We start from the raw sequence: 24,347 nt of genomic DNA, 5'->3' as shown, positions 1-24,347 counted from the left end.
CAGTGTTGGAACTATTAACAGTTTCTCAGAATAAAACTCTTATTACAGTTCACAAAGTCAGCTTGTATATTTCAATCATCTCAATAAGATTAAAAGACACACAGTGAAAATTGTAATATATTTGTCTCTTGTGGACTTGGTTACAACTAAAAACTACTTAGGAAATTGTGTGTCTGACATTGTCAGATTTATTTATAAAGCACTTTAAACAAAGCATGATGGGAACTGTGACGTTTTTATCAGCTAAGCCATATAAGACCATTTCACACATGTATGCTGACACAGGTGTACAGCATAGAGCAAACGTGTTGATTGGGTCCAGTTTGAAGTTATTATACTAATCAGCACAGAAGAGCCAGTGTAACCAGAGTGCAAAGTATTTAAAGCCAGCAGCCATATTTTAGGTGAATCCCCTGCTACAAAACGAGTTTTTAAATGTGACTGTACAGTGGTAGGTAAAAATAGAAATCCTAGAATTTGAAGTACTATTGCACGTTGGTGGAAAAAAAGCATACAGTAACATTCAACTAAGCAGTCGTAAACTGCAGCAGGCACTTGGACAACTGGTTTAATTTATCAATAATGCACATAACATACATACATGACTTGTGCGGTAAAGCTCTCAATAGGGGACACATACTTATAGTACGTGTCACATAATTGATCTTTACCAAAACACTGCGGAATGGATTCCTCATTAACGCAACATATGATCATACAGGTTAATATCTCATACATAGATGTAAATATCTAAGTTCACACTGTATGGCTGCAACAAATGACACTTCCATAATCAGTAACACATTTTCTCACTTAGTTGTTGATAAAAAAAAAAGTGGTTTGATTTGTTTGGAAACACAGCAATGACTTGCTAAATCACAACCAGTTTTGCTGTTTGATGGTCTCTGACAGGTGGTCTGCAGTGGTCTGAATCTCCACAAGCACCACCTTCCACTGACAAAGTCAGCTTCTCTACTATGTCAGTTTAAAAACTTTGATATGATACTGAGCAAGTGTAACGTATCCGTGGTTTTCCTACACATATAATGCCAAGGGTTTTTTGGTTGTTTTTTTGCTTTAATTGGCAAAGACGGGTTATATTAGTGACTAAAGGCAGTTTGCACTTATCAGTAAATCTGAATTAATTAAACTTCATTTGAAAATAATCTCTAATCACATGAACTTTCATTTCGATAAGACAAACCACATCAAATTTATGACAATTAACTAACTATTAAGTCACATTTTGTGTATACATTCCTGACAGCAATGGCTGCTTGCAGTAATGAATGTATTCTTGTGTTGAGCATAGGTTTGCAACGGTATGACATTTTCCGATACGATAACCATCACAGAAAATATTGCAGTTTCACAGTATCACGGTATTACAGAAATCAGAATGACCCTTAAAGGAATGAAAATGTAAGGGCTTTTTTGGTTGAATAAACATTTTATTACAATAATTCAAAGTTGAACGCATTTTTTTAATTGGTAGTATGCGTAAAAAGATTCCCTTTTGAAATTAAGTGACATAAAGTTGAGATTTTCTGTCTGCTTGCATTTATTTATTTTTTTTAAAATATCATAGATGAGCAAATGTACACTGTCGGATAAGTCAACTTTAATATCACGGTATATCTTGAAACCAGCAACCCTAATTGAGTAACATTAATACCTGACTAGAAGTTTATTTTCGAATCACTAACGTTAAATTAAAGTTGAGTGAAGCCTAACGTTACTTGATGTTAATATTGAAATCACAACCTAAGTTACCTTCCCAATATTTCACTTTGACATGCAGTGCAGGGTAAAGCTGCATATAACTGAAATACTCAAGTAGAAATACCCCTTTTTTTATTTATTACAAGAAACAGTTATATTCTCTAATGCTAATGAACACATGAACTGGATGACAAGACAAGAGGATATGAGCAGTAATAAGTTAAACAGCCAACAGCCAACAGCCTCAGAAACACTTAGTTATGCTAATCTACTTAAAGTTAGCATTCAAAGTAAATACTTACAGACTCTAGGTCTCAGTATGTAACGTTAGAGTAAATCCTCTGGACACAGTCTTCTTGGTCTCCAGTTGTGAGCAAAACGAGAAAACTCCTGTAAAACCCAACAGATATCTGTAACGTTAACCGTTGGTGCATCTCCGACATGGCCAACGGCCCGCGAACAGAGTCGTCGGCATGACAAACGGCTGCCGAACACAGTCGCCTACAATGCTAACTTGCCGCTAATATGACTAACGGCCGGCGAAGTCAGTCGCCCGCAATGCTAACGGAGCCGCTAACACCACTGACCGCTAACAAACAGTCATGAAATAGTAACAGCAACAGGGAACGACGCGAACACAATTATTTCCACCGTTGTTTCCGCCTCCCAGTTGCAGTGACACGATAAGACTTCTAGCAGACGAGCTTGTTTAGCATATTTATGAAATAATATGTCAGTAGCATTACCATTAGCATCAAGTGTTTCCAGCGGCGGAGTATTTACAGTTCGCGAACACAGTAAAAAATGAGGTGGGCGGAGCCATGACGGTTTAAATAGCCCGTCTGTATGGCAACGGCAATTAAAGGGGAAGTACCCACTTTTGCAAAATTTAATACATGGTCCTGTGGTCTGAAATGGTCCAAATGTATCAGTCAACAAGAACAACTCCCTCACACAACAAAAAAATACAGATAAAACTCAAATTTGTGATGTCTGCTTGGATTATTAAAAAAAAAAAAAAGGGTCTGCAGCAAACAAACATTTATGAAACATAGGCTACACATTTTGTTCAGCAAGATAAAATTCACAAATGAACACATCTTTTATTATTTTTTTAAGCTCAAAAAAACACAATCGCCAGAGGTAAAAAGCTAACATTAGGCTATAAACAGACATCTCTGCCACAGAGAGGCTGTAAAGCTACATTCACTGTGATGATGTTCTGTAGTCTCACTGAGCCTCTCATTAGCAAATGCCTTTTTTAAGACACATAGAAGCCTCAGAGTTCATATGTGTGGTATTTACTGATGAATTTTATGTCTTAGAACAAAATGCTAAAGTCTCGTAAGTTTGTGTTAACCACAGGCCTTATTTCAGGCATCTAACAAAAAACCCACTGACCTTGAGACGAGGAAACCAGGAGTGTAAATACGCTGGTTTTAAGACTCATTCCTGGAGCACTGTGTGTTAATAAATAACTTTTCTAGGTTCTCTATGTTTCTTTAGATGGACAGAAACTAACGGTTAAAACCACCATGTGACAAATTACATGTGAGCAAAAGAAAGACAATTTTTTGACAACTTTTAGGATGAGGCCTCTATCTTGTGTGAATCGCTGTGACCTTTGCCTGCTAGGGTGGCCAAGCAACAGTATTTGGACCAGCTTCTCACAATGAATAACATAGACCCATATGACTTGGCAGCCCAAGGCTGACATGTAGTATACTACCTCCATTCACATACCCGGACATTGTGAACTATAGTTTCTGGACTAAGTGTATACATTTTGGTGATGAGCATAACAGAGCAAATACCTTACTAAGATGGTATCCCCGTCCCACATGGTTTGTCTTCATATTCTCTCCTAGAGTGTGGAAACACCCGTGAAGTACAGTGCATACAGTAGAGTAAAATAAAATATTATTTTAATTATATTTGGCTAGATCCTGGTATAACTAGGACAGCTATTTTTTGCTGTAAAATAATTAAGGTTCCTCAAGCTCGGGTCTTCCACCAGAGGCCTGAGAGTTTGGAAGTTCTGTGTAGTATCTTAGCTGTTCCTAGGGCTGCGCTCTTCTGGACAGAGACCTCAGATGTTGAACCTGGAATCTGCTGGAGCCAAGATCCCAGTTTGGGGGTCACAGCCCTGAGTGCTCCCATTACCACTGGGACCACTGTTGCCTTTACTCCCCACATCTTTTCGAGCTCCTCTATCAGCCCTTGGTATTTTTCCAGCTTCTCGTGTTCCTTTTAGTCCTGATGTTGCTAACATCCATCACCACTGCCTTTTTTTCTGTTGTTTGTCGATCAACACGATGTCCGATTGGTTATCCATCACCAGTTTGTCAGTCTGGATCTTAACTTGGTCATTCTCAACCACCTTTGGAGGTGTCTTCCATTGTGACCTTGGGACTTCAGCCCATACTCAGTATATTGAAAAAATCCCCCTGTCACTTTACATTGTGCTTTAGTGGTGCATATTGAGAACTTGCATTTAATCCAGTTATTACAGTTTAGTTATTACTGTTTAATGCACATTGAATGGGGCTTTTAGTTTAGTTCCCCTCAGGTTTTCTGGTTCAGGTGCAGTTTCCCTCTTTGGGCAAGAGAACAAAACATTAAAACATACACTCAGATATTTTAACTGTCAGTATCTCTCCATTAAACAAGAAAATACAGCAGATATATTTTTGACTTGTGAGTCTACTGTGTGAAGTGAAATGTTGAAGGCAGGAGTAAAGAAGGAGAAAATGAACAAAAGGCGAAAAACATGCAGATGCAAAACCACAGTTTGGCCACAAGATGGATCCCTCATCACATACATGAAATGCAGCCTCTCAAGATGAAATATTAATAAATAAATAAACACATTTCTGAATGTATGGGAATCCTGAGACTTTTAAAACTGCTACTGGTCAAGAGAGTGTTGTTTTCCTTTAAGGTCTTTTCCACATAAGCCCATTTAGTGGTTTGTGGTGTATACAAATAAAAACAAAAAAATGTATTTATTTTGTTAAATCAAGTATTGTGGAGAGGAAGTGTTTATTCTCTGTTGAGTTAATAAGAAAAAGTGAAAAGTCAGCTGTACAAGTTAGAGGGAAACTTAAAGCCCTTGCTAGCTATGCACCACGTCTCCATGGATATCTGCATATTGCAGTAATTAAAAATATAATAGCGGGTTCGTTTAATGACACCCGAGATTTCTCAGAATTTCATTACACATAGCCCTATACACACTCTAAAAATCCCAGTTGTGAGATAGCAGGAATATTACAGTGATGTGATGCCACAGGAAATATAAACTCCATTAAGAACCACGAGGCAACTTAAGACTTAGGCTATTATTGACTGCAGCAGACTGAGTCTCTGTGGAAATATGAAAATAAAAGCTTTAAAAATATAATTAAACTCGCTCTAAATTAACCACTGAGTGCCGCAAACACACCATAAAACAGCTCCGAGCAGGTTCAGAGTAATAAAGTATTCCTACTTCGGAGAGGCGAACCTGTTCCGGAATGTGACGGAAAAAGCCGAAGGTTCCGTCTGAGAGGCGACAGACCGACTGAGGTTCAGATGGAGCAAACCTGCGCGCCCACAGCGGACTCTGACATCTCTTCTCAACAGTTTAATGTTACTGACAGAGGGAGGGTTGTCCTGAAAGTTTTTTTTAGCAGAAGAAACTTTTATTTCCTCAGCATCAGACGGTTCTTGTGAGACATGTTTGGTCCCTTTCAGGCGTAGAAGTATAAAACTTATAAACGCATCATGGGTTGAATCTGACATCTGAGGAGGATCCGGCGATGAAAGAGGGTCGAGATCAAACTCACAGGTAAGTCTCAGTTAAAGATATAATACTTTTTTGTTATCTCCGATGATAACATTAAGCCTGTAGTGTTACTGTGATTAATTAATTATTTAATTATTTAATTTACATCTCCCACATTGACTCCAGTTTACTGTGCATCATCTTTTATCTTGTGTGAATTTTCCTTTATGTTGTGTCATTACACCGAGTTTACATCATTGTGTTTGAGGGAGTTTGTTGTTGTTGAGGTGAATTTTTCCACCGCTGTGATTTCAAGCCGCAGCGCTTCTCTGTGCTGAATTATAGATCAACTTTATTTCTGTATGTGCAGCATGGCAGCTCCCCTGAGAGCTCAGCATGGGCCCCTCATGTAATTATAGACACAGAAAGAAAGAGCGTCTAAGAGTCACATTGTCCTTCATGTTATTTATCCTCTTCTCAGTTTGTTTGGTGGCTTGTACAAAATGAAAATAAGGAGATTAATGTAACATAACCTTTTGGACAATATTTGTGTTGTCATAAAACTCACAGTTTAACCTGTCATTCACATTTCTGGCTATGTTGAGTCCTTAAAATTGTAGTACAAGTGATCAACAGCATACTTTTTTAGTTTTATCAGTTCAGATCATTTTGTGAAGCTTCTTTAACTGCAATTATATTCTGGAGATTTTTCAGTTTCATTCTCAACAGCAAAGATTCTTTATGTGTACATTTTAAGGACAGAAACCACAGTCTAGTCAAGACTTTTATTTAAGCTTGAAATAAGACTGAGATCAGCTCAGACTGGTGGAAAAAGTTCTTACTTTAGTAAAAGTGGCAATACTACATTGTAAAGATACTCTGCTACAATTCATGTTCAGCATTCAAAATCACACTCAAGTAAAAGGACAAACATGTTAGCATCCATAGTTTAAGTACCCAAAGTAAAAGTAGAATCATATATATTGTGCTACTGGATTATAATTATTGATGCAGTAATGTGTTCATCACTTTAGTGTTGCAGCTGGTAAAGGTGGAGCTCATTTTAATTACTTTAGTTTCATCCATATTATATAATTTAATAGTTTAATTACATTTGTATTATTAATTTGAATCTATAAAGTAACCTAAGTCATTAGAGAAATGTATTGCAGTAAAAAGTGCAACAGTTCCCTGAGACGTAGTGGGGCTGAACTATGAAATAGGAAATTCCACCACTGTCAAACACCAACATTAGTGACAAGTTTGTTAAAGGTGCATGTGTAGATTTCCTCCTAAACAAATACATAAAAACAATCTGAAGCAGCTCAGTGGTGCACTGGAACGAATGAAGAACGCTGATGTGGTTGAAAGCTTCTGCAGTAATTAAACCTTTAAGTTTAGATTGTTTGGTTACAGAAACATGGTTTAGCCTTTCTCACCTGAAGGTATCCTGTGTGTTTAACGAACATTATGAATACATTCATAACTCATGAAATATTAAAAAGGCTCCTTTATAAAGTATTTCTAATGTTTGCATCTGCTTCTTCTTCCCCTCAGTTGTTGGTGCTTTATACCTTTCATGTTGCATTTCTACCAGCAGCTATCAAAAGCTCGCAGACACTTTAGCAATAACCTCCTCCTGGTTGGTCTTAATGTGTATTATGTCACCTCAGTGCCCTCACTGCTCATGTGACTGCAGCGCCATAAGGATACTCACTCATGTTACTCTACAGAGCCACTGTGCAGATGAAAAACTCTGCATTGTATCTTTACCAGTCAACAAATACATGTACTTCCTCTGAACTCTGAATGAAACCGGCATTGTCTAAATGATCAATGGACAAGAAGTTTGAAGCTTCATCTGATACTGTCAGGGATTGGAGTTGAAATGAGAGACTCCAAGTCGTCAGACTCAAGGACTCATTACTGAGTAACGGTTGTTTCTTAAACCCAGAGGGATGCCACAGCCCCCCCATCCAGAATCTGATTGGCCCCACTTGGTGCCTCCCTACTAGAGTCAGTTGGATTATTAGTCTCATGGATGGATTACTGAGCAGGCCTGCAATCCACATGCCAATGTTAACATTTCTTGTTGGAATATCAATTGGACAACCACAAAGGGACGCAAAACATCTACAAAGAGGAGAAAAGTGACAAAAAGGTGATGCAAAACAATGACTAGTAGACATGAAACAACTACAAATGGACACTGAGCGACCAAAAAGACGCACAAACAACCACAACTGAACAAGAAATGATAAGTGGCAAAAACAACTACAAAGTGATGCAAACAATCACAAAGATACACAAAACAATCACAGAGACACATAACAACTACACAGATGCAAAAAATGACAACAAAGTGATGCAAATCAACCACACATGTAAAACAACAGCAAATATACACAAAACGACCACAAAGAGGCAAAGAAATAACTACAAAGTGATACAAAACCATGCAGAGACAGAAAATGACCACAAAATGACATACATTTTTGACAAAGTGGCGAAAAACGACTACAAAGAGATGTAAAACAACCACACATAGACTTAAAACAAACACAAAGGCACACAAAACAACCATAAATAGACATGAAAAGATGAAAAAGAGGCAAAAACAACTACAAGGTGATGCAAAACATTCACAAAGATGCACAAATGAACACAAAACAACTGCAAAGAGGAGAAAAAAAGACTACAAAGTGATGCAAAACAACCATAAATGGACATGAAATGACCAGACAGAGGCAAAAAACAACGCCAAAGATACACATATGACCACAAATAGATACAAAGCAACTACTGAGAGGCAAAAAAGTGATGCAAAACAACCATTCATAGATGTAAAATAACCAGAAAGGCACAAAACAAGCATAAATGGACATGAAACAACAATGAAGAGGCAAAAAACAGCGACAAAGTGATGCTAAACAACCACAGAGATATATAAACAAGGTTATGGAGACAAAAAAAAAATACAAAGAGGTGAAAAGTGACTACAAAGTGATGCAAAACATTCACAAATGGACACAAACTTCACAAAGAGGCAAAAACGACTATAAAGAGACAAAAAGTGAATACAAAGTGATGCGAAAACAACCACAAAAAGAGATCAAATGACCACAGAGAGATCCAGACTTTCAGTTTGTGTATCTTACTCTTCTTTAGGAGGGCTGCGTCTGTTTCCAGGGGCACAGGGAGAAACAAGAGAACAAGAACAAATGCCAAAAACATCTGTTGTTGCAGGTTTTAGTAAAAGTAGCAATACCACATAATACATACAGTAAATTCTCCATTAACAGCCCTGCATTCATGATGTTACGTAAATAAAGGCACAAAGGCATTAGCATCAAAATGTATGAACATATAAATGACCCCTGTCAGAGTGTTATATTATTGGACTATTAATTAATCTAGAGGGAAATTAAGACACCCAGAAGCTTATTACACAACGCATACAAAAACACAGATACACATAGAGATAGAGAATATATGCGTAAGAATAAAAACATTAGGATAAAAACACACAGCAGTGAAATGATCTAGTCTAGTCCCAAGACTACTACAGAGCTGTTACTACAGTAGTTATGCTCATGATGGTAGTGCGAATGTACGTGGTTGACAGTGCAGAGGTAATGAATATTTTGCTATGGATAATATGAATGCAGCTAATGATAAATATATGTACAGATACCAGTGCAAATACATTTTTTAGGAGGTGCTTAAAAGTAAAAACTGTGTTAAATAAGGAAGGTTAAATATGAAATGCTAACAGAGGGTGAAAATCTAAATAAATACAAATGCAAATAGGGCATAAATATCTAAAGAAAATGCAAATTGTGCCACATTATCATAACCAGTAAGTGACTACGACAGGTGAGCAGGTGAGTGTGAGGTTAGTTCAGTCCATTCATGCCGTCACTGGGAGGAGTTGAATAGTCTTATGGCCTCCGGGACAAAATTTGGGGGACTAGTTAAATTAGAAGTTAATCATAGGTTTTATTATTAAAATATTGATCTTGAAGGTCAGTATGGCTACCAGATAAACATAGTAAAAGTACAATATGTCCCTCTGAAATGTGGTGAAGTAGAACTATAAAGTAGCCGAAAATGGGAAGACTTTAGTGAAGTGTGACAAATTTGCAATTAAATACAATACTGGAATAAATGTACTTAGTAACTTTCCACCACTGGCATTTATAAACGCTAACATGCTTCCCACATACACACCCACCACCAGCAGCCTCCATGAAGACAGATTTCAGCTGCCACTGTTAACTGTGTGCACTTCACGTGTCCATAAATCACTGAGGAGAGAGAAAAGCAGATTAAATACCAGCAAAAGACGAGTGAAAGATTCAGAGACAGATGAAGTCAGACTGCTCTGGTTAAAACACCATTAAGTCCACATTAGGTTAACACCTGTCTGTGATTCCTCAGGCCATTTCCTACACTCTGCAATTAGAGACTCAGTAACATTATTACATTACATTATAGCTACACTTTACCTGAAGCAAGGCACTTACTGCTGCCTCCAAATGGATGAATCCCATCAGACATGTCTGATATGAGCTGGACAGCATATTTGCACCAGGAGGCATCACTCTGATCAGGAATAAAAAACTAAAATAGTAAAACTAAAATGATGATCCAGATCTTCATTCCCTGGAACTCTACTTGTTGCTAAGCAATATTAAATCAACATTTGGCAGCTGAATTATGTTTCCTGGCACTAATATTAACATTGTTTTGTAAAAAATATTTTAGGCAACAGTTGGAACATTTGAGGCCTCTGAGACTAAAGACTTCACGTGATGCGTTTCACAGTTTCAGAGTTTGATGTGAACTTTGTTATTTATTCATCTGTTGAGTGATTTCTTGGTGTTTTATTGTGAAAGTGTGTATGTGGGTGTTTGTACGGAGCGTACAGTAGATGAGCATGCGTGGGAGTTGGTTTCTGTTTTGGCTGCATCTATGTGTGTTTTTTAAAACTTGATCACATGGAGAAATGTTGCTTGAAACCATGGTTGATGCTGACAGGCAGTAAATCATGACTCAAGTGTTTTCTGAGCTGAAATCTCACTTTAATCTTGTTAAAATCAGTATTATGGATTGCTGCACAGATACCACCCAAACGTGGACTTTATATTCAGCCTGCAAAGATCTAAAATCCAGTAAAAGCCTTTTGGCTCTCCACCAATGCACACCGTGTTTTGTAGTTAACATTACAATGTCTGGGACATCAAATTAGTGTCTGCTCTTAGAAGTGCATTTAGTAGAGTAGATGAAATTAGAGTGCCTACATCACAAAAGAGAAGCTCCAACATCCGGGGTCGAAAATAAAGATCCTCCTTGCCAGACAGTTGTCTTTTTGTGTGTGTGTGTGTGTGTGTGTGTGTGTGTGTGTGATTGCTGGCTCAGCTTGAGATACAGAAAAGAAAAGATGACATCTGAATCACATCCAGACCATAAAAAACTTCCAAACAAGGATCAATGTCAAATACTCCAAATCTGTAGTAGAATGATGAGGCTGTTTTTTTCTTTGTGTTTGTTATTGGCAGTGTTGGGGAAGCTACTTTAAAGTTAAATTCAGTTTAGGACAAGATGTTGCAATCCCTGATGCACTTGCTTGAGACTATGAGTGGGAGTAATAGTGCCGTCTGGGGGTCTGAGTGAGAGCCAAAGGGTTAAGGCTAGATGGATAGAAAGGTAGCAAAGAGCACAGGTAGACAGACAAGTAAGGAGCATGGGGAAGGCAGAGCCCTGCTGTTGTGAGTGGTATTTCAGCGCCCAAGTGGCGTCTTTCCTCTTCATCTATAGCCACTGGCTTGCCTGTTCAGCTGCGCCAGAGAGGGCTATGATGGCCATTTCTTTAAGCAGCCTGGTAGCTGACTTGTCTACAAAGCCTCTGCAGCCAACTTCAACTGGGCAAACTGGCAAACTGGGCTTTCCAGCCGCGTTGCTCAGCGTCAGCTGCCAGCTCGCCGTACTTAAGGCTCATGTGCTCGTAGGCCTCCTCCACAGCATCCTCCCAGGGCACAGTGAGCTCAATGATGTAGACAAGGCACAGTAAGGAGGACCAAAGCACAAGGTCTGGTCTGAGGTTAAAAGAGGCAGTCTCAGGTAGGAAGCATAGACGTTGATTCAGATCTGCCAGTAACCTCCAGTCTCGTGCCCGTCCCAGTTGGCTACCAATTACTTCATACTGGAACAAGCTGAATTACAGCAAAGCTAACCCTCAGAAAAAAATCTGGTTATATAAAGCTAGTAAGACTAAACTAAGATAGTTCAAACTACTTAAACAATGATCAAATTGACAATGTACAGGTGATACAAATTTGTAACAAAATAAAATATGAATTAAATTCATAATGGTGGACTTCCTGTTGGGTTTATGGCTTCACACACACACACACACACACACACACACACACACACACACAATACTTGTTAGTAGATGCATGCTTGTTTGAGTCTTTCCTCATTTCCATACTCATCCCTGTTGTGTCTCTGCCAGGTAACCATGGTGAAGGAGAGTCTGCCCAGCTGGGTCCACCAGGACTCTGACGAGGGTCTCGTCCACGTGAACGTCGGAGGTCTGAAGAGGAGTCTCTGTTCCAGCACATTGAAGAAATTCCCCGACACCAGACTGGGGAAACTGCTAGCATGTGATTCAGAGGAGGACATACTGCAGGTGGGTCAACAGGTGGGGTTGAGGTGATAAACTTATCTTCAGACACTCTTTTCTTCTTCCTCCCTGAATCGTTCTCCTTTTTCATGTATTTATTGATAATTTCCACTTTCCATTTGTCCTTCCCTTCTCTCTATCTCCTTCCTGTAGGTGTGTGATGACTACGACGTGCAGCAGAAGGAGTTTTATTTTGATAGGAATCCTGGCCTCTTCCCTTACGTCCTCCACTTTTACCAGACGGGCAAACTTCACATCATGGAGGAGCTGTGTGTGTTCTCCTTCAGGTCTGTCTAAGGTTGAACATCCTCCTCCGGCCTCACAGACAAACTTTACATCAGTTGCAGAAGCAGATCGATGAATTGTCTAAAAGGAACTTTAAGGGGCTTTAAAAGAGGGAATAAACACATTTTCTCTCCAGTATTTTTGTCAGGATCTTGGGTGGAGCTTGGTGGGGTTGTCATACTGTCATTGTCACTTCTCATTTCATAATTTAAAGCCCTGTTAGACTGCAACTTCTTTCCATTTTAACTTGATTTGACTTACGTCTCCCCCTCTACAGTCAGGAGATAGAGTACTGGGGCATCAATGAGTTCTTCCTGGACAGTTGCTGCAGTTACCGTTACCACGACCGCAAGCTGGAGAGCAGCCGGCATCGCAGCTGGGACGACGAGAGCGACGTCAGCAGCATCGACACATCTGTGGACGAGATATCGGACTTAAACAGGTAAAAGACACTTTGAAATCTGTAAGTAAAGGATTAATTACTCTGCCTGACTCACATCCCTCAGTTTACTCTTAATCGTCCTCCACCTCACAGAGACATGCAGCATTTCCAGGAGGTGCGTTATGGGAACATCAGGAAGTGTCTGTGGTTGACGCTGGAGAATCCAGGGTACTCCATCCCCAGCAAGCTCTTCAGTCTGGTCTCCATCGGGGTGGTGCTCACATCCATCGCTACCATGTGTATAAACAGCATCCCAGAGTATCAGGTTGGTATGGAGAGCCGAGAAGTTTAAGTCAAACACAGTGGCATACACTCAGGTTTCATTAGAAGATTTTAGTCTTCAGATTATCCTGAGTTGTCAAAATTGTACCGATCTCCGAGTCATAACTCAGTCAAATTTGCGCACACAGATATGATACATGTATTTTTAGATTCAGTAGGACTTATACTTTCCTAGGATATCTTTATCTCTGATGTCCATTGACGTCAAATGTCTATGAATTTGCTTAGAAATCATAGAAAAAGACAATCGTTAACTGCAGAACCTGCTTGAGAATAATCACGTGAGTTTTCTTCAGTATTTAAGTAATCCAGTGATAGCTGTCTGTACATGCACAAATACACTGCAAACAAGAACTGATAATAGCCAATGCAGCATACTTTAAATGGTGCCACTTTGCCAAAATGAGTAGAGATGATGGAGTGTAGTTGTCTCGATGTTGTCTGAGGAAGGGCGTTTTGTTCTGTGATTAACTCTCAAAACTCCCCAAACTCATGGAAGACGATCTAAAAAAACAAACATCTCAATTAGTGAATAATAATTTATTACAAAATTTAAGCCCTTACAGCAACGATATGATTGGCTCAGGGAGACTGGGGCAAAATCAGGTTGGACCAACTTCGAGTGACGCCCATAGTTAGCTGATAGAGCAGAAGCGGAGAGGTGTGAAATGAGAGACTAAAGAGAGTCTTCCTGACTGAAGCTTCATTATAATTAAGCAGAGCACCTCCTATTTTGGTACTGGAAAGGATGCAAATAAGGTTAAAAAAACTAAAATTATCATTTATTTGATGACTAATATTTCTCTTCTTTTCTCTCAGGTGTTTGATGATGAAGGGAAGTTGATCGAGGACCCGACTATGCAGGCTCTGGAGGTGTTCTGCACCTGCTGGTTCACCTTCGAGGTGAGGAGACAAAAATAAAGTGTGGTGCATACTGGTGATGCTGGTGACGTGTGCAAAGATAAATGAAAAAAGGAAAACTAATGCTGAGTATTGTTTTCTGTCTTTGAGGTGGTGACGCGGCTGCTGCTCGCACCGAACAGGAGGAAGTTCTTTCATCACCCTCTGAACATTATCGACATGGTGTCTGTGGCTCCCATCTACATCACACTGGCGTTTGACTTGACTGTGGGATCAGAGTCTGAACTGGGAGACCTGGGACGACTCATACAGGTTTAGAGTTAATTGTTATTGCATGTGAATTAAATACATATGTAACCTTTGAATCAAGAAGTATTACATTCTTCGTCATGCACATTGAAAGGTACAATGAATAAAGCATCTTCGTCTTCATCACTGTCCTCACGTCTCTCTCAGGTGTTCAGATTAATGAGGATCTTCAGGGTTTTGAAGTTGGCCCGGCACTCGACAGGACTGCGGTCACTAGGAGCAACACTTCGGGTGAGTCACGGCAGAATTACATAACATCTGACTTTCTGACTCAGGGCAGACTCACAGCGACATTAAACCAACCGTAGAAACCTCTCAGGATAAATCTAAACAATGCGATTGAGTTTTATTTTCTATGTGACATTCTGGTCTGTTGACCTTTCTGCAGACGCATCAGATAAAGGTTGATGGATTGTGGGTAGATCATGTAGGTGAAAACTGTTGTGCTTTTTGTTTTTGACGATGTGGTTTTGATTTTCAGGAGGTGGGGATTCGGCCTTTAGGTTTGTTGCCTGATACTAGACGGACTTGGTAACCTGTTAAACTCTGTTTCCACCCTCAGTCTGACACTGCGTTCGCTCTAACTGATGTTCTTGAGGGAGTGGGATTCAGTTATCCTAATCAGTCACAAGACACAAATGTTTTTGCCGGACTCAAATGTTATTTTAAGTCCACAATGGTATGGTAGCCATGACAACATACCTGTTTCACCAGAGTTTTCAGAGGGAAGCAGAGCAAAGTAAAACAAACTACAATGCTGGGCGATATTAAGAAGACATGTAGATTCAGAAATGCCTCGATAGTGCCATTGTAGTTATTACTCTCACTGCTTGACAACCAGGACCGTCCCTCAGTCTTGCTTCCAGTTCTTCCCAGTGACCACTCGCTGTATTGTAGTGAAAAAAAAAAATCCCCTGTTGCCCAAAAAGCATTTTCCCCAAAGGCCATCTTCTTAAAGAGATGTTAAAACTGTACTGCACACCTCCAACTGCAAACAAGGTCAATTATGACTTTTTATGATGAATTTTTGATCCATGGAGGTTTTATTTGTGAAACTTTCAAGCTGAGAAAAGTGATTAAAAAACAATGATGCCACCACAATGTAAAGTCTATGAGCCAAGCAACAACTCGTGAGCAGGGCCAGCAGCAGAAACACTACTGTGCATATTCAGTGTGTTGCATACAGCAGAAGTAAACCTGGAAACTAGAAACTTTTTGTGAGCAACTCCTCCGAACTGAATAGGCACCAATTTTGGGTCTATCTATGTTGACGATGATAAGTCTCACCCCTTGTGTTTAATGGCTAATGGAGTCCCTCCCCTCCCTAAGAAACTGCTGTTTAATGTCAAAATGCCAGATGAAGCAGTCAATTCAAGCTTAGTGGAGTGGGTGGATTCAAAGGTCTGGATCCAAAACAAGGAAGTTTGACCAAAATTATTAAAAAAAAAAAAAAAAGTAAAAAGTTTTGCAAAAGACAGCAAACCGTACTGTTTTAATTTATTTTTTGGGTGCATGTATTTCTGTATGAATGAAAGAAAAAATTCATTATTGTCTCTGCATATAACAACAAGACACCATAAATTCAAACCACCCTGGACCAGTGCAGCATTTCCAAACAGAGGAAGTATGAAAATAAAATAAAATTTAGTGGCGCCTAGCTGTGAGGATTGCAGATTGCAACCAACTGAAACTTCTCCTGGTTAAAATTCCTTCAGTATTCACTGTTCAGGAGGTTTTTACCAGGAGCTAAATTATCTGCAGAGGTCTCTTCCTCTCCAAAACAAACAGACCAGGCGATTTTAACCTTTAAAAAAACAAAAAAAACCCAACTCTAAATAAAGCAGTTTAACCTTACAAATAAATATTTAATGTTTAACAGGTGGTGTTTGGCCCCAATTGCAGCACACAGGAACCCAGGAACAGTTTATTTTGATGTTTACGGACACTGCTTAGCAGGCACAGAGTAGGGCAAAGTCTCTCCACAAAGTCCTTGGCAGCCCGGCTAGTTTGGCAGATGAACCAGGCCGAGAGGCAGGCGAGTTAGCATAAGCGTAGCCCAACAACAAACAGTTTATTTCAGCAGCAGACAACAGTCCTGTTGAGGAGCAGGCAGGGGACATACTTAAGGAGGCAGAAAATCTGGAACCAGGTAAGTACACAGTCAAAACAGACAAACCAGATGGGAGCAGGCAGAAGGCACAGAAAGCCAGTAGTACGGAGGTACTAACAGGATGCACACACAATGGCAAGTGTGGCGACATGGTAAAATTACTGGAGCGCAGGAAACCTTAGGTCAACTGACTGGTACACTCATACTCTTGTGTAGTCATCAGATGGTAACACCAGGCAGCCGCAGAGAAACAGGAACCAAGGACGCAGAAGCAGGTCTTGTGGTCAGGAACAGAAGGCTCAGATGAAGCAGGCAGGTCAGAGGGAGGAAATCAGTCCATCATAAAGCGCTGGAGTGTTGCATGAGTGGGGAAGAACAACCTGGCAACAAGTAGACTCACAAGTCAGTCGTTAGACGCTTTGCTGAACTAAAGACTGATGACTTTCTCCCTGATTTTGTGTTTAGATGGGCAGATACAATTTCAGAGTTTAAAAAAACTCCCTACGTTGCAGAACCAATAGTAAATCTGCAGGGCGGTCCTTCGGTGGCTCGCTGAACTCTTGTGCTCGTAAACATAGTCCGACTGCGTTAAACGTTTTAAACAAAGTCACTGTAAGTCCTTCATTTCCACAATCTTGTGGACTGAGCACACGTTTGATAAAAGGGAGTTAAATCTCTCGGCATCCATTTTCAAGCTCAGACGAGAAAAGGGGGAGCGCACATTTCTGGGACGGTGTGTCCTTTTCAGAAATGCAAGAGGCGTTGCTTTGTTGCCGGCCATTTTCTCCAGTGTGTTAAACACACTTTAGAAAGGAGTGTCCCAGCCCAGACTATCAGAAGGCGGAACTCTCTGATTGTCTGGTGGCGAGACTAAGCAACAAGTGACTAAGAGGCTGGGGTATATATACTGATTGTGAGTAATGAGGAACAGGTGAACTATGTTGGCTTGATTAGGTGGGTGTAGCGGACAGGCAGGAGCGGGATAAGTATAGACAGGTGATTGGTTGGTAGGTGGGCGTGGTAGAGGCGGGATGAGTGGAAAATTACTGACTGAGGGCTGAATGACTGTATGAGGAGCAGGTCAACAGGAATGAAATACTGTGACACTGCTGATATGTGCTTACCTGTTTTGTGTGATATCTCAAGGTGTGCTTATTTTGTTTCTGATCCAGGTGTTCCCGGGTTTTAGTGGGAGCTGAATTATCCACAGAGGTCTCTTCCTCTCTAAAACAAACAGACCTGGTGATTTAAACCACTGAAAACACTGAATAAAGCAGTTTCACATGTGTTTTTTCCAACACTGCTCATCACAGATGGGCTTCCAGCTACGGAGGCTGATGTGAAAACGTGAATGACCCTATCTAGGTTTGTCCATTCTGGGCTACTGTAGAAACATAGCAATGCCCCTATGTCCTATATCCGTGCTCCCTATGTAGATATTGATCTGTAGATTTTTATTTTCAGGTGATTATACACTAAAGAAAACATACTTATTATGTTATATTCCATTCCTGCCAATATATCCCCCTAAATCTGACACACTGAAACTCTGAAGCATCTGTCATGGTCCAATCTTCAGACCATCGTTGTTAGAAATATTTACTAATAGCACTGGAAAAAAATAGAATGAATACTAATTAAATAATTCATCGAAACGCATCAAAATTAAACAGCCACTCTGTATAGCAGAATATTTCAGGGTTTTGTTGAGATATTTAAGGAAAAATTAAGTCTTTTAGAATATTTGTACGAAGCAAAGACATATAAATATATATATGTCATGTTTCACTTTAACTTTTACAAACAGGGATTGTCTTTGCTCAGTAATGGACTTTTCTCTGCAAACATTAACTCTTGATGGAAATCCTTCAGGACTGAATCAACTCAGACATTTTGCTGTTATATGTAGCCTAATGTCATTATTCTGTGTGATCCCATATGGAGCGCATCGCTTACAGCAGCCGAGACGTCACCACAGTCTACTATAGAGCAGCTCCTCCTGGGGTTCATTACATCTGCCTCTCTCTCAACATGAGATGTAAAGTATCTGCGAGTACTACAGCGCAGCAGCTCATGTTACAGGCTCATCTATCATAACATGGGCTGCTTCTCTCCAGCAGGAGGAGGAGGAGGAGGAGGAGGAGGAGAAAGAGAGCATTATCTCTGTATTAAACATCATCATGCATGAGCTGTAATGTAAAAGGATAAATCATCATTTTAAATCGTTTCCTGTACTTTTTAAATGCATTATATTTGCATTTAGATTACAGCAGAACTTAAATAAATGCTTTTGATTTGTAAGCGACATAAGAAGGGAAACACTGAGAGGGTTTTCAGTCTCTCTCCTGCATATTGACTTCGACAGCTGATGCTCGCACAGGGATGAAGGTTAAAAACACAATGAATTCATTTTGAAAAGCAAAATGTCATCTGAGGAAAAAGATGTAGAAATATAAATATTCTTTCAGTAGCAGACCCATTCAGTTGTTGGGACTCTTCATGCACTGACAGTAATTATCTGTAAGTAAATCATTATAGTTCATACAGTACTTTAAATTCAGGCTAATGTTCATCAGGCTTTTCTGCTTATTTCAATGGCACAATTTCAAAATACTGGCATAAAGGTCAGAGGAGTAGTTCTCTACTGCTCAAGATAACAAAACAAAGCAAACAAAAAAACAAACAAGTGTAATAACTTGTGAAGAGGCAGGATTACTTTCTAAGGATGTTTATGCAGTGTAGACTTTATTCCATCGGTGACGTTTCTACAATGATGTGCTTTCTTCAGAGCAATGTACAATGTACAAAAACATATTTAAAGCTTCTTAATGTGAAGTGAAAAGACTGTTGGAGTAAAATCAATTCATACAGCATAGTTAGCATGCATCAGTTTTAAATTATTTCCCACCAGTACACATGTAATACTTTTATTTTATCAGGTCAATGTCCACCAAAAAAAATCTGTGTCGTTCAGATTAAAGCTGACAAGGTAAACATTATGCACATGCTGGGAACCAATAAAACACTTACTGCTTACCTGTAGGTGAAGTTTGGGAAACATGGGTGACACGTGCACATTTGGGGAACCTAAAATGAAAGTACACTATAAGTACTTTTTTAATTACCCAGGAGGTATTGAATAATTACAATAGACTAAGCCTGCATGTACAGGTATATGAGGTTTGCAGCTATACACAATTAAAAGTTAAAAGACAGATATTATTTTAATCCTCCTTCACACTAAAAGTTTTTATAACTCTTTCCTCCGTCTTGTTTCTGCAGCACAGTTACCGTGAGGTCGGCATCCTGCTGCTGTACCTGGCTGTCGGAGTGTCCGTCTTCTCTGGGATCGCTTACACCGCCGAATATGAAGAGGTGAACTTTGACCCTCACTCTGTACTTTAATATGAACATTTTATTTTAATTATTTTTTATTCTTTTTATTCCTTAATGTAGCCAGTAAGGTTTTGTTAAAGTCAGTTTTCTGTCTCTAAAAAATGAATTGATAGTAAAAGTATAAAAGTTTGAGCATCAAAATATACTTAAAGTATCAATAGTGAAAGCACTCATGATGCAGAATGGCCTCTTTCAGAAAAATCAAATTATATTATTGGATTATAATTATTGATGCGTTAATGTGTTCATCACTTTAATTTTGTAGCTGGCTCATTTTAATTCCTTTGTATACTGCTGGGTAATTTTATTTATTATTTTGATTTATATTTTGTATTAATGATCTGAATCTAAAGTTGTTGTTTAAAAATGTTCACCCAGCCTCCATCTCTCATATCGTTTGGAAGTTTATTCCATAAATTTGGAGCATAGTAAACAAACGCTGCTCTGCCTGTTTATGTGTGCTTATAATTGTGTATTTAAAAACTCAGCAGGAAAAGATCTGGGATCTTGTGAAGGATTATAAGTGTCTGCAATGACGGCTGGTCCCAAATGATTAACACCTTTAAAACCAAGTAAAAGAACCTTGAAATCTATTTTAAAAGATGCTGGGAGTCGGTGGAGTGGAGCTAAACTGGGGTGATGTGCTCTGTCTTCATTGTTTTGGTTAAAAGTCGAGTAGCACATGTCTGGATAAATTGAAATGATTCAGTTGATTGTTTCAGAAGGATGATAAAAAGAGCACTGCAATAATCTGATATATTTGAGCCTATTTTAGCCAGAATTTTTAATCTTACAGAGAAAAAAAACATTAATTTACTTTTAAATTGATTTTACTTTTTCATTAATTCCAAAACTTTCACATCTGTTATTAAAGAAATGGTCAACAAATTACTGTTAGTAAAGATAATTTTGGTCACGAGTTAATCATTGCTAAATTGCTTAGGATTGGCAGAACTCTGTTATTTGATTGTTTATTTCTATTCTTTTTTTTTCTTCCTCATCTTTGATTTTTGTTTCATTTTAGTTTTGTCAGATTATTTATTTAGATTTTTATTTAGAAAAGAATTGGAACAATTCATGCAGCATATAATAATTACAAGTTTTCTTTTTTTCCTTTCTTCCTTTCTTCTTTGAAAATAAAGTAATACAGCGATAAAATACAGATAGAACAGTTTTTATATGACAATTCATTCAAAGATGGTATTAGTGATAAAGTATTAGTGAAAAAGTGAAAACAGTTATTGGTAAAAATATTAGGCAGGAAGAAATAAACAAAATAATTACTTGAGATAAATTAAAATGGATAAATTAAGAAAACAAACAAACAAAACATATATATATATATATATATATATACACACACATAATAATAAAAATAAGTGAATGTGAAAATAGCTTCTTTTTTTAAAAAAAAAAGGAATAATAATAATTACCACTTTTTGAATCAATTATTTCTTGTACCTTGATATAAATTCAAGTAAACCAGAAGAGCCCCTTGCTGACTGATTGCATAGTGCAGGGAAAGATAATAAAAGAAATTCCCTTTTATGTTTAATATATTTGTTGATGCTTAGAAACTCATTTGAAATCTGTCCCCACATAAATAAGAAGCCTCCCTTTGTCTCTGTGTGTCCAGGATGTTGGTCTGGACACCATCCCGGCCTGCTGGTGGTGGGGTACCGTGAGCATGACCACAGTGGGCTACGGGGACGTGGTGCCCGTCACGGTGGCCGGGAAACTGGCAGCCAGCGGCTGCATCCTAGGCGGCACCCTGGTGGTGGCGCTGCCCATCACCATCATCTTCAACAAGTTCTCCCACTTTTACCGGAGACAGAAAGCTCTGGAGGCGTCGGTGAGGAACAACCACCGCAGGAAGATGAGGATGAGTTGCGAGAACGAGCCGGAGGAGGACGAGGAGGAAGAGGAGGAGGAAGAGGGGTCGGACGGGGACAGCAGGTGTCTGGACGATGATGACACAGATGACATCGAGGAGGACGATATAGATTATGAGGACGAAGGAGGTGTAGTAAATTATAGCTATGTGGAACATCCGTCCTACACGTCCATGCTGAGGAAGAAGGAGCTGCATCAGCTGTGAGGAGCTGCTGGAGGTTCACACTGGAGAGTAAAACTGTTTTCATGTCACATGAAAACCAACAGGAAGTCTGATTTGACCATGACCATGACTTTCATCTGGTCAGTCCAGTTGCCAGAGGAAAATGTTGCATTGTACGTTTCTGCAAACCACGAATATGTTACATTTGCATGTTTCATATGTATCATATAACATTTCGAAAGTGACGTAGTAAATGACATCACCTGTAGATGGAGGGGATGGTGGATGGCGTATCACCTTGGCAAGTTGCCTGCTAGCTGCAGACCAACACACAATCAAACTAGTTGTGACGTAGCGAGTCATCACTGTCCTTCCAGCAGCTTTATCTGCACAAAAAGAGGTTGTATTTTACAGAGACATTACGATGTTTCCTGGCAGGATTGTGCCCCAGAGCCTGAACTTTAAGCCAAGACATGATCTTTTCCCAACCATAAACCAAGTGGGTTTTGTGCCTAAACCTTAACATAAAGTTTCATAGTATCTGCCACATAATCACGTGCAAACGTAACGGATCCGTGGTTTGCAGAAACGTTTGATGCCAACATGTTTTGTCCTGCAGTTGGGTCAACCTGATCCAGGGCCTTGCAAATGTCGTATGAACTGTCACAATTCATGTGTCCTGACGGCTCGAAACAATTTGACTGAACAAACAAACGATAAATGATTCAAGAAGGCAGTTTGATCAGATGCTTCTAAGAATCAAAGTTAGAGGATCCGTGTTGTAAATGACTGACTGATGTCTTCCATGACAGACTGTTGCGACATGATGTTCTGTTTGATCTCATTCGTCTGTGCATGTCGGGTGTTTCAGGACGAACGTTTGTTGTCACTGATACTGGATCCGTTTGTCTGTGAAAAACACGAATGCGAAGAATCACTGGAAAGGCCTGCAGTACGTTAGGAATGATGATAAACTGAACTGAACAGGAACTGAAATAGCATGCACGCAATGTGATAAGAATGAAAATATAAAATAAAAAATATCACAATAACTGTGAGAAGTTCTTTTGTGGAAGACGTAGAAAGACAAGATATTTAAAGAGGAACAAGAGTATGATGGAAAAACACTGCTGCACTGACCTCATGCTAAATGCTAACATCAGCTAAACAGCAAAGTGCTCACAGTGCCAGCTAACATGCTGATGTTAAAGGTTCTGTATATGACTTTCAGAGCTTTAATACAGCAGCCATAGAGTCAACATTGGGGGGACCAAAATCTGCCAGAAGGTTGGGGTGTCTCTACCCCAGAAAAAAATTAAAAATATGTTCCTACTAAGGGGAGAGCAGGGATGAAAGTATCAGGGGGACGGTTGAAACACAGATCTTTACTCTTGTAATTCAAGTTAAGAACTTACCAGAAAGTCCACAGGAGGAACATCCTACGACTGAGTCTGCAGCCAAAAATCAGCACCATCTGATCAGTTTTGCCAACGACTTTTCACTCATGAAGTAAAAAGTGTTCCATTTTTAAGGTAGTGTTTATTTGTTGAAGACTGTAAGTGTATATCATCAGTTTGACCTATTTGTGAGCTAAAGCCCAGTTTAGACCAAAGAGTCGCGACGAGACGAGTTGAAATAAGCAACTACTTGCAATGTGCCGTTCTGCAACGTTCTAAAAACCTGCCGGTTCCCACCAATGCAACTAGATAAGACGGTGTATAATCATCTCTAGTCAACAACTCTCTGGAGGGGGGATAAGCACATACAGCGAGCAGCAGCAGCGACCTACCGTCTGACACCGACACACCGTGAGGACGGAAACAGAGGGCTCGTCAATAAGCCAATTAGATGATGAAACTAGGGGTGGGCCAACAAAATGTGGTTTTGATCCGATAACAAGTAATAGAGAGCCAGAATCGCTGATACGATACAATGTGTTACGATACGGTATGTTACGATACGATAGGGTACTTTGCGGTACGTTACGATACGATTAGGGCTGCCACGATTAGTCGACTAATCGATGACTAATCGACTATTAAAATAATCGGTAACTATTTTAGTAGTCGACTAATCGGTTTGAGTCATTTTTCATAGAAAAGTACTATAAAAGTACCCAAAATACTCTTACTGCAGCTTCTTACGTTCAGATATTAGCAGCTTTACACACTCTCCCGTGACGGTGAACTAAAACCCTTTGGCGTGAGTATGAAACAAGACATTAGATGACGTAATTTTGGGGTTTGGGCGAGACAGACCGACATTTTTCAACATTTTAACACATTTTTCGATGAAATGATTAGTCGACTAATCGAAGAAATAATCGACAGATTAGTCGACGATGAAAATAATAGTTAGTGGCAGCCCTAGATACGATACGATACGTTATGATTTGATACGTTACGATATGGTACGTTATATGATACGTTA

At 39.3% G+C, this 24,347-nt stretch overlaps 1 protein-coding gene across 2 annotated transcripts; it reads left to right on the top strand.

Moving 5' to 3' along the window:
- Window positions 1-5,299: 5,299 nt before the first annotated feature.
- On the top strand, window positions 5,300-22,969 carry si:dkey-43k4.5 (potassium voltage-gated channel subfamily S member 2). Of its 2 annotated transcripts, none has more exons than XM_050037569.1 (10): window positions 5,300-5,551; window positions 12,006-12,182; window positions 12,330-12,463; window positions 12,739-12,903; window positions 12,997-13,168; window positions 14,005-14,088; window positions 14,197-14,358; window positions 14,503-14,586; window positions 19,748-19,840; window positions 21,498-22,969. In XM_050037569.1, exons 2-10 carry the CDS (start codon window positions 12,012-12,014, stop codon window positions 21,957-21,959), a joined length of 1,527 nt encoding a protein of 508 aa, XP_049893526.1. In that variant the 5' UTR covers window positions 5,300-5,551; window positions 12,006-12,011; the 3' UTR covers window positions 21,960-22,969. The 2 variants fall into 2 exon arrangements, with proteins under 2 accessions (XP_049893526.1, XP_049893524.1); XM_050037567.1 differs by having other exon boundaries at window positions 12,006-12,194.
- The last annotated feature ends 1,378 nt before the right edge of the window (window positions 22,970-24,347 follow it).

The sequence above is a fragment of the Epinephelus moara genome, chromosome 24 (assembly GCF_006386435.1).
Source record: "Epinephelus moara isolate mb chromosome 24, YSFRI_EMoa_1.0, whole genome shotgun sequence".
In the NCBI taxonomy this organism is placed as follows: domain Eukaryota; kingdom Metazoa; phylum Chordata; class Actinopteri; order Perciformes; family Serranidae; genus Epinephelus; species Epinephelus moara.
Note: the sequence above shows the minus strand (reverse complement) of the source record. Positions and strands in the feature narration are given on the sequence as shown.

Bases quoted from the DNA above. Each gene is read 5' to 3' on its own strand.
- si:dkey-43k4.5 (XM_050037567.1), top strand. From the start codon at position 12,012: ATGGTGAAGGAGAGTCTGCCCAGCTGGGTCCACCAGGACTCTGACGAG. The intron at 13,169-14,004 runs GTTGGTATGGAG...CTTTTCTCTCAG, and splicing joins ACAGCATCCCAGAGTATCAG to GTGTTTGATGATGAAGGGAA. The intron at 14,089-14,196 runs GTGAGGAGACAA...TCTGTCTTTGAG, and splicing joins CCTGCTGGTTCACCTTCGAG to GTGGTGACGCGGCTGCTGCT.